At 43.5% G+C, this 11,266-nt stretch overlaps 1 protein-coding gene across 1 annotated transcript; it reads left to right on the forward strand.

Moving 5' to 3' along the window:
- Positions 1-677: 677 nt before the first annotated feature.
- On the forward strand, positions 678-10,930 carry wdr76 (WD repeat domain 76). The gene is made up of 13 exons (XM_080770601.1): positions 678-745; positions 965-1,057; positions 1,321-1,382; positions 1,884-1,962; positions 2,928-3,035; positions 4,249-4,289; positions 4,437-4,590; positions 6,187-6,345; positions 7,836-7,951; positions 8,600-8,695; positions 9,504-9,656; positions 10,097-10,150; positions 10,593-10,930. Exons 1-13 carry the CDS (start codon positions 701-703, stop codon positions 10,846-10,848), a joined length of 1,416 nt encoding a protein of 471 aa, XP_080626727.1. The 5' UTR covers positions 678-700; the 3' UTR covers positions 10,849-10,930.
- Positions 10,931-11,266: the final 336 nt, after the last annotated feature.

Raw genomic sequence — 11,266 nt, forward strand, 5'->3', positions numbered from 1 at the left:
CATCTGAATCTCGACCCAAGAAGATAAAGGTGGGCTGCAAACTGACTTTAAGCTCCCTGGGATTTCCACCAAAGTCATTCTACAGTGTGGCTGCTGTACGTTTTAAAACGACTTGTGATGTCATTGAATGTGTTATTTAACTGTTCTAGTTCAGTGAATATTACTACTACAATCAATGCAACTTGTGACAAGCATTTTCAAGTACAGTTAATTATTGAATCATATTTGAATGATAATGATTTATTAATCCATTATATTGGGTCAATTAAAGATAAGGTGGGTAATAATAAGAAGCATATTCATATTTCCCCCCGTTCCATGTCAAAATAGCTGCTGTGAAAGGCCTATTCTAGGCATTTGGCCTACACTGCACTTACAGTAACGGTATAAAGTTATACAGTTACAGGGCTACATTACATTTTAGAGTTATGTGAAGTTATAAAAGCTGACACTTTAATGAACCATGATTCATTCTCCAGAGTATGAGCTCATCTGAGTACAACCCTGATGATCCACCCTGGCGATCAACTCGACAGAGGAGAAAACATCCTAAAAAAGTGGGACTCTAAAAGAGGAAATTAAGCTGCCTGATTACATTAATTTTTGTTTTGTTTTGGATGTCTTATTTGAGTTACCTATTTTCTATCCTTGTTGGGTCATTTTTAAGGATGGGACAAGTGATAAAAGGAAGAGACAAAACATGACCAAGGCCAAAACAGAGGATTCCGAAGCTGAAAACAGTGATGTATGTTATATGTTTTATGTGTCATCAATTTGTCATTGTCATTTAACTCCAAAAACAACAGTCCTTTCTTTCATTATATGACATGTAGATGTCATATATACTTTTTCACTGTAATTGCCATTACATTTCCTCATACAAAACTGTGTGACTCCATTGAAAATAATAGTCCTGTTGCAAAAGCAGATCAATGCATTTTAATAGTTTATTCTTTCAATTCAGGATAAACATAGAAAACTGTCTGCATACGAGCTGGAACGTCTAGAGAACATAAGACAGAACAAAGTGTTCCTGTCCTCCATCAATTTACCACAGGTAAAATCTCTGTTGTAGCTTCAGCAGCACTGCTGTGGTTATTGGTTTAAACCGGGACCCTTCACACAACCGTGCGAGTACTATTAGTTGATGCCCCACGTAAACCCATAACAAAAAAAAACCTATCCCGTCACTGACCATCACTGTCCTGCAAGGCAAGCATGTATTCATCACTGATGTGTGTGGAGTTCAAAATGGTTCCTACATGACTTAGCAGAATTGTTTGCTAATTTTGACTCTTTTTTTTCTGTCTGTCTTGAAAGGCTACTAAAGATCTGAAACGGTTAACACAACCAAAACCATCACGGAAGAGAAATCTCACAAGGTACAAACTGCTGGGATGTCTTCTACTTCTATTGGATAGAATTAAAACCCTACATACATTCTAGTTATACGAGGTGAGAGCAGGAGTGGACCTGGTGACACGTAGGAGGAGCCCGGACAAGAGACAACCCACAGAGCCTATAGTCCATCCATGTGCCAGAAGTGTACCTCCCAGCCCTGGCAGAGTAGTTCCAACGGATTGTGTGGCCATGGATTTGCCCTAGTGGGACTGATTGAGGGTAGCTACTGGGACGTAAGTTGGGACTTGATCACCCCGGCTGGGTGGCCTGAGTGAGGGGTATGATGTTGATAGACCTGAAACCCCGTTGACCTCAGGATGCATCACTGAGGATACGTCCCAGGTGTATCCATGCAATGTATTTTATTTATTTTTTGTCAAAATGCAGCAAATTATTTGGTATTTGTAAACCACACAGATCTTTTAAGTTGAACTCAAGTAGTGTAGGTAAATGTTAACACAAGAACACTTTGTTTCCAGCAGGTCAAAGATTGCAGAGAAAGTCAAAGACGAGCTTCCTCCTCGGAAGTCCCTACGACTCCAAAATAAGTCTCCTCCGCAGGTCAACTATGAAATTGTGCATTTCCCGTCAGTTGGTCACGCCCCATATATGGTCATTCCTTGTGACATGATGTCAATATTAACCCTCCTATGGCCACCCTAATTAACAGTGGATTGTGCCTTCTACCTGCACTATTCATATGTTTAATTCGTCATTTTAATGCCAATAGAAAAATCTGTGACATACACACTATCTCATTCTAACACGATAATCCTATTTTATTATACCCAGTTCTGATGGTGGCGGTGCCGATTTTGACCAAATAGAGCGAATCTGGCGATGTCTTTTCCTGTCCACGTGATCACAACATCCGTTAGTTTTCTCTACTGTTGCTACATTTTGCTACATTAAGCTGATGGCTTTTTTGATTCATTACGTCAAGAGCCAGTTGAGCCCATATAGGGAGATCCCTGCTCAGTATTGGAAAGCAACTCTACATCTCACCTCAAACCCTTAGATCTCCATATATGGAGCTGACCTGTTCTGACATTCCATATGTTGATCCTTCCCCATCCATCCTTCCTCTTCGATGTCTCCCTTTTGACTGATACCTGTCCATTTAAACTCTAGACAGGCCTGCCCCAAAGTTATTAGTGCAGCTGCACCCGACAGCCGGTGAAAACAAGAGTTCTCAACAGGCCCGAAAATGTAGGCCCGGCCCTACCTGGGCCCTCATTAAACCCTGTACACTCAAGACACTGCCCCCGCTGCCACCCTTAGATCTCCATATATGGAGCTGACCTGTTCTGACATTCCATACTGTGTGTTTATCTGACCAACATATATGGCCAGTACAGAATTCATTCCCTATGTTGATCTGACCCCCCCCCCCCATGCCAAAGTGCCAGCACTCGATCTGTGTGGTAGGTCTGTGATACTTAATTAATGACGTTACACAATAGTCAATAGTCCTTTCTCTCATTCATTCTTTCTGTCCAACATGTGTTTCTACTCTTCACGCAAAGGCAATTGACGTTATGCCAAAGAATCCTCCTGGTCCTCTGTCCATGGATCCAGTGAACGTGGAGAGAGGCAGTGGACTGCCTCTTGAGCTTCTCCAGCTCTGCTCTGAGGTGGGAATCATATTTTCTGTCGGTGATGCAGAGATGTGAAAGTTCAGTGGTTCCCAAACTATTTCATGTCAAGGACCCCAAATGAATGAGTTTGACGTCCAACTGAAATGACTTATTCCTGGAGAGACACGCATTTAAGATTTCGGGTTGTTAAAATGTTTCAAAAATATCCCCAAATTGTCAAAAAAAAATTCAATACTAACAAATAGCAAATCTACGAGTAAGACGCGCGAACGTGGGAAGCGAACGCTCAGCTCCATATATGGGCACAAAAGGGGCCAGGTCCACAACAAACAAATCACTGGCCCCTTTTGTGCCCATATATGGAGCTGGGGTACCTGGCCCCTTTTGTGCCCATATATGGAGCTGAGTGATTGCTGATGCAACACACTCCATATTTGGATAGCGGGACAGACACACGGACAGACAGACAGACACACAGACATGATCTGCTAGGTCTCATAGTAAGTGCTCACTGAATTCGCAACAAGCTCCCGTTGCAATGCAATGTGTTGTGAGCTTGTAGAGCGGCTATTTAATAGTCAGTGGGACTCATTCAGTAAACTAGATTTTGTACTGTGCAAATCCGCACCTTTCCACAACAGTGCCTGATTCATCAATGTATTATTTGGACATGCACTCAGTTCGGGGGCACAATATGCCTAAAACATTTCGTATAATAATGCCAAACCTCAAATAAAATATTTGTCATCACATAGAAAATAAATATGTCTGTTAATGATCTATTGTGTGAATGCTTATTATAGACATGATGTAAAATCAACAGCAAACAATAGTTTGGTGTTTTCTGCAAATATCATAATTTCACAAGACTATCATGCGTTATGTTGCAGGACTCTCAGTCTGGAGGCAACAGACGCACCTCCAATGTCGTGATATTAATTAATTATTGATCACAGGGTTACATTTTTATTCTCATTACACATTACTTTATGAATGTTCAGTTGATTCATTGTCCGATCGAGGCACTCACTAACAGACAGAACAGATGTACAAGTTGTCAAGGTGGTGATGTTTTCTATGTTTATTTCCGGTTGAATGGGACGTGGAACAATGCAAATGGTCCGGGAGCGAGCTTGTGATACAGTATCCCCCCAACACACACACACGCACACACACACACACACACACACACACACTGTCAATGTCCTGTGTTATTTCTGGTAATTTCTGTTGTCATTACACTCTGCAGGTCTCCGCAAATGAAGAAAAGGTGGATCTTGATCTGAAGCAGTAAGTCTTCAAAAGTAACAAGCTATAACAAAAAACAAAACAAGTGGCAAATATGTCAACATGCAATACCATGTATCATTGGAAGCACTTTTAGAAAAAGTGACAAATGATTGTTGCAGATACAGAGATATTGTTGCCTTGTTGCAGGTACACCTCTGCTCTTAAGAACATGAAAATACCCAAAGATGGAGTTGCCAAGGTAGTGGAGGATCGAATCTTCTCAGCAGCTTTCCACCCCTGCACTAGCAGCCTGCTCATGGCTGCAGGAGACAAGTGGGGGAAAGTGGCACTCTGGAACTTGGTGAGTTAACAATAATTTTGCTTTGCTTGTAAATACATTTTGTGTTGGTGTTTTGTGAAATGGATGCATAGGCTACTACATGTGTGATTGTGAATGCATAGAATCAATCTACCGACAACAGCTGTCAAACAGCATAGCGTAGTACTAGACACTGAAACTCACACCTGATATTTTAATGCTGGCATTCCATAGCTATCCCTATCCATCATATAAAAGCAGTAACGCACACAAAGGGGCAGCATTGTTTGATTCTTGGATCACGGATGAAAGTTCTCAGTCTGATTTCCGAAACTAGTAATGTTCCATGCTTGAATGGACCTTACGGTAAGCCTAGCCTGGGCACCATTCCATTTCGGGTTCATGAACTGGTCAGGAGCAGATGATATCGCTACGTCATGTTGTATTGTTTTGTAGTCATCAATCTCCCGGAACTTCCTTTCCCTCAAACTGATTTTTCTCAATAAAAGCTACAGGCTACGAGAGCTTTTATTGTTATTCTTCCGGTTTGAGGGAAAAGGAAGTTCCATTTGATTGTTCCTGCCTGATGACTACAAAACAATACTCATGACTTAACAATATCATCCGCTCCCGACCGGATCATACGGCACTTTTGGAACCGAAACCAGGAAAGCCTGGTGAGGCGAGGTTACGGTAATCCCCACCCGCTCGCACACCTCCCCCGCCCCACCCACGATAATGTTGCTATACAGGACAAGCATGTCCTACTACCTGCTAGTCCTCCACTGAGGACCGTGTTATATTTTCCGAAGAGGAATAGAAGTATTCATATCAACAACATCCATACTATAATAACACCATGGTGAAACGTTGCTGTTGGGTGTCCTGCAACAGTGCTTCATAGGTACCCAGAACGTTTGGGGCATTTTATTTTTATTCCTTTTCCCGTGGGTGCGCACATGTTTACAATATGGAGGACGCAGCGGTCACTCATTCACCCTCCCTGCTACTAAATCATACTATTAACGTCAACTTTTACTAAACAATGGTTGAATCAATCATATAATGAACAACAAACAACTTACCCTGGAGCAAATGGTGGGCTTTGTAACTTTCTCCACGTTCAGTTGCTTGTGTGGACGGCCATATAACTTCGCCCACAGTCTGTCTATCCCACTCCTAATACGCTTCAGAAAAAAGAACGCTGCTTACCCTTTTCTGCACATGGTATCCAAAAAGTGAGGATCTGCTAATGGTCTAAACTTTAGACCATTAGCGGACCTTCACTTTTTGGATTCCGCGTTTCCATTTCTTTCAAGGAAGTTGAAATGCTTTAGCGCCTTCCCTGGTCCAATGTGTAGATTTTACAACTGACTCCAGTTCAGTCGACAACTTCCTTGAAAAACATTAATGGCTGCTCTTTGCTGTGTCACTATTGTGGGATCTCTGTATGAAAGTAGCTATTGACTCACTGAAGTGATTGATTCTGTTATATCTTTGTAGAATTAATAGTGCAAATTCTGTCAGACAACATCAAAAGATAAACCCAACATTTGATAGTAAATGACTAAATTCTGTAATAGATTTAAATGAGATTGTAACCCTAAATGCTCAGTGTTTCATGTCTTTGGTGTCCAGGATGCTGGTTGGGGTGTTCATGGTGTGTTGTTGTGGGAGCCCCACACTCGTCCAGTGTCTTGCATGGCGTTTTCCAAGGCTAATCCTGCCCACCTGCTGAGCCTGAGCAATGATGGATCTCTACGCTGCATGGACATAGAGAAGGCCATCTTTGATGATGTAAGTACCACTACATCTCTACACCGTCTATTCACTACTTCTTCTTTTTTTAAATATATTTTTTTATCCCACGATTTTGTAACCCATTTTTCACCCCTGTGTCAATCGTCTAATGTGATCCTGGGCTCTACACACCCTCCACCAACCTAGTCCCCATATATGGGTACATGGGGAGAGCAACGGACTTGAACTCATGCTTCCTTCATGCCTGAGTGTCCAAGTTGCTCCTTTACACCTGACAGGGGGGAGTTTCCCTGGTTGGACGTAGCGCGTGGAAGGAACACGTTATTCCAACCAGTTCCTTTCCCCTCCTTTAGGCGCCCTGGCTGGCCAGGGGGAGGCAGTTTAGTGACCAGGATTACTGCATGTTTTTTGTGAGGGTACCTACCCTAGGCCTAGGGACACGTGGAGAACATGCAAACTCCACACAGAAAGGCCCTTTCGCCAACCCCGCCTTCGGGTATGGGCACTGATGACGCGGAGGAGGAAACACGCCGCCAGCACCCACAGCGTCCCGAGCGGGAATCGAACCCAGGACCTTCTAGCTGTGAGGCGACAGCACTACCAACTGTGCCACCGTGCCCCAACTATTCACTACTTCTATTCCCACATCGCACACAAACCTATGTATATTGTTTTCTTTTTCGATATTGTTTATAATGCGTTCAATGTTCATGTCGTCAATGTTCACACAGCATGCAACAGGAGACCGTCCGTTTCAGATGCGTTCACACAATATAGTAAATACTCTGTTTAAGGTGAGTGGTGGGGTCTGGGTAGTAGACACAGACGCACACATTGGCTACACTCACGTAAATATAACACAGGCACAGCATGAGGGAGATGCAAGGATCAAATGCTATGTTTTTCAGAGAACATTGGTCTATGTACAGCCAAGTGCGCACTGCAGAGGGGAGGGGCTACTGCAGTAGTAAAGAAACGTTTGGTGCGCTATCTGTGAATATTTCCAACTCTAACGCTAAAAAAAGCAGAATGATTACATTCTCTCTCCAAACACCTCAGGAGGAAGGGAGGCTCCACCCGTCGACAATAGAAGCGCCATAAACACGTCCACACGTTTAATGTAAATTCACCTGACAATCACAGCGTCCACACACAGCGGTTTGAGCCAAATCAGATGTTACCTGGAGGACTTAAGTCAAGGGCCCACATAAAATATGTTGCATGTCCGATCCTACGTTCATACGTACATACTGTTATTAATGTCTGAAAGTGGCTTATAACATTAGTTGCTGTTATTTGAGTGTGTTGAACGTTCACGTTTGATGTTTGCATTGTCTTTGTGGAGGACTAGAAAGCTGCAATCATGGCTGGCCATTGCCAGGGAGAAGGCTGGCCCCACTTCAGCCTCGAGCAGTACTGATCCAATCCTACCTCCTTCAGTTGGAATTAACTTGCTGTCCATAGCTACAGATCACACAGGAAATCCACAGCATCGTTCGATAGATCCTGTCTTGTTGTCCTTACAGGTGTATGACACAGAGGACTGCCTGAATACCTTTGACTTCCTGTCAGATGACTGTTCCACTCTAGTGGTCGGGGCCTTGAATGGTGATGTTGCCATTGTTGACAGACGGACTCCAGGGTAAATAATGTAGCAGGATTTTATTAAACAATTGGTGCTAGTGAGTCATAAGGAGTATAGTAGTCATTTCAAAGCTTGACTACTGTAACTCCCTCGTTGATGGCTTTCCAGCATGCTCACTTTAAGCAACGCCACATGAATGAGAATGATGCAGCACACCTGGTTTTCAACCAGCTAAAGTTTCCCCCCTTTACTTTCCCTCTTTTGGCACCTGTTTGCTGACCGCACCCAGTGCAAAACACTGATGTTGGCCTGCTCTTTTTCTTTTCTCTTTTGGAGTGGGGCAACCACTCCTACAACCAGCAATGTCCGTGTACACCTATGTATGTATGTATGTATGTATGTGTTAATGAGTACCAGTAGGGGCGCTGTTGTGCCATGCAGAAACAGAGGGAGAGAGACAGTGCTGACAGACTGTTGCCTGCTAATGAGAGAGAGAGAGAGAGGTGGGGGGGGGGGGAGGGAGAGAGGGGGAGGGAGAGAGAGGAGTTGCACCACTCGGTTCACACAGGTGTGATTTTTTTTCTTCATAAGTCAATGCTATTGAACACCCTTTAGCCTTTACATATACATGTACTTTACTTAGTGTGACTATGTTTTGTATAATGAGTCTTTACTAATGTGTGGTGGGTTTTCATTTCTTTGCAGAAACTCCCATGAGTCTGTTAACACATTGGACAAACACATTCGATGTGTCAACGTCCATCCTTTGCACAAGCAATACTTTGTGGTTGCTGTGCACGGGTACGTATCATTCATATCCTGTTATTTAAACTAGGAGAGCAAGTATGTATCATACTTCAAATCCTGTGTTATTGAACTTAACAGAGTTCCCACTGGTCCTGGAATTTTTAACTATATACAAAAGGTTGTTGGCAAGTCAGTCAATTTAGTCATTAACCCATTTTGATCAGATTCTAGAAATGTCTTCTACATCCTGACCGTTTTCTGAAAAAGCTATGTTTCTATGTCAGTCGTTCTTCGATTTTTCAAAAATAGCAGACCTACAAGCTCGTAGCGTGGCACTCGGTGGCGCGCTATGAGCTTGTAGATCTGCTATTTTTCAATAGCTAAAGTATAACATAATGCTAACACCAAAAGGGGTTGCCGCCCAAAATGGGCTCGGTGGTACAGTGGTAGAAATCCCTGCGCACCATCACGGAGGTTGTGGATTCTAATCTACCTTGGTGCATCCGGCTTTGTCGGACCCGTGTTCTGGGCAGTGAAGCCAGGCAGGGACGGTAATATTGGTCTTGCACATACTCCTACAGGCTGGGGTGGCACTTGTCAGGAGGGAGTATGGGCGGGAGGACAAGGCCCTACGTTCAAATGCAAAAAAAAACATATCTGATCCGACCATGAAAGCCTGACATTTCTAGTGAAGTGAAAGGGAGAGTTAAGTTGTGTCTTAACATTTATGCAAGGATGTACAGTACTGGTATGCACCTTCTAGTTTAATCTGTAGTACTTAGGGTAGGGTCACGTGTACACATGTAGGTTTGTGTGTATACGGTGACACGCTGTACATGTTGCATTTTATATTTAATTGTAGGATGGTGAGAGTTTACGACAGCCGCTCTCTGAAGAAGACCAACAGCAAGCCAGTGTGCCAGCTGCATGGCCATAGTTCAAGCATCTCTAGTGCTTATTTCTCCTCTACAACTGGCAACAGAGTGCTCACCTCCTGTATGGACCACAGGATCAGGTGAGGCTGACAGAATGTACATGAACAGTGTTGTAACTAATAGAAACTACTAGAGCAACATTACAAAACCGGACGAGAGATGCCTCAAGGTTGAATATCAGCGTTTTATCACCAAGTGATTACAGACCACCGGTTTGGTCCATATACAGTTCTGTCCAAATGTCCTTGAATATATCACCATGACCATACCCTTAATGACATACCCGTTGACTTTGACTGTCAATGTTTCTATCTATCGTTCATAACATTGCTCAGAGTCATCCAATCGATATCGCTCACGACGTTGCCGGTATACTGTAATTGCGGTGTGGACTCTGCCATCCACTTGAGTTAGAACATATGTATCGTTATAGTTGACATGTCTGAACGGTGCTTAGGTCAGTCAAAATGTTAACATGTAAATGAGTAAATGTTTAGTAACGCTAATGTTTGTCTTTCAGGATATACGACACCAGTGCTTTGATCAGCAATGCTCCCTTGGTGACCTCCATAGGGTAGGCCTACAGTACATGCACTCACTCTCCCTCGTGTGTTCTGCGTTCCAACAACAATATCTTAATCCTAGCATTTATTTCACAAGATACTGACACAAATGTGACACGCAGTCACCAAAGCGTTATCCTTCAGAGTGACATAAGCATTTGTAGGCAGAAAGGACCTTAGATGCCCCTTAGATACCCTGTCCCGTCCTGTCCTGCTGGCTATCCCTATTCTACCTCTGCTACCAGCTTTGTGGCTGTACCTTTTTTATACAGAACATCAGTGAACCCCCCCCTCCCCATCCTGTGTCGGGTCCTAAATGGAACAGCAAGACGGAAATATGGCACATTCCCACATTGAACAAGTTCTGTAACACAAGCTGAATACTGTGGTTGTGGATTCAGCTTTGTATTGTATGTGAGCTAACAATCTGTACAATCCCTGGTTTACGACTAGATTGTACATGCAGATCAACCAGCATATGAGCAAGATTACAGCCACATGGGACCCTAAACAAGAGGACTGCTTTGTGGTGGGGAGCATGGACTTGCCTCGTAGAGTTCAGGTGTACCATGAGAGCGGGCAACTCCTGCACTCCTTCAGAGACGAGGACCACCTGACCACCATGCTGTCTGTCACAGCCTTCCACCCCAGCAGGAATGCTCTTCTGGGGGGCAACAACACAGGACACCTGCATGTCTTCACCCACTGAGATGCACATAAAGACATGATGACACAAAACATCATGGACCACCAGTTGTCCAAATCGATCCTTTCATACCCTCAGTGATGTCTTACCTACCTAGTGAGTATTCAATCAGTATAAATGATTCAGACACAATGCAGCTGCTTACTCATAGTTAAGATAACTAACACGTGTTGCTGTTTCTAGTTATGAATACAAGCCTGTGGGCCCTATTTTGCGTGTCTTAAGTACTAGGTCTTAAGTGCATTGGCCACACCTCCAGGGCTTAAAGGACCACTTCACCACTTTTCAACCTATCTTCATATAATGGGTCCTCCAATTTTTTTCTACTCGGTCTGTGTCTCATAGGAGGGCTGTGGGGAGTTCAGAAACCGTCTTCCAGTGACATCATTGATGGGGAATACAAGCTAATAGGAACTGCAGG

Source organism: Protomyctophum bolini (genome assembly GCF_963924005.1).
Source record: "Protomyctophum bolini genome assembly, chromosome: 1".
In the NCBI taxonomy this organism is placed as follows: Eukaryota; Metazoa; Chordata; class Actinopteri; order Myctophiformes; family Myctophidae; genus Protomyctophum; species Protomyctophum bolini.

Bases quoted from the DNA above. Each gene is read 5' to 3' on its own strand.
- wdr76 (XM_080770601.1), top strand. From the start codon at position 701: ATGACCAAGGCCAAAACAGAGGATTCCGAAGCTGAAAACAGTGAT. The intron at 8,696-9,503 runs GTACGTATCATT...ATTTAATTGTAG, and splicing joins TTTGTGGTTGCTGTGCACGG to GATGGTGAGAGTTTACGACA. The intron at 10,151-10,592 runs GTAGGCCTACAG...GTTTACGACTAG, and splicing joins CCCTTGGTGACCTCCATAGG to ATTGTACATGCAGATCAACC.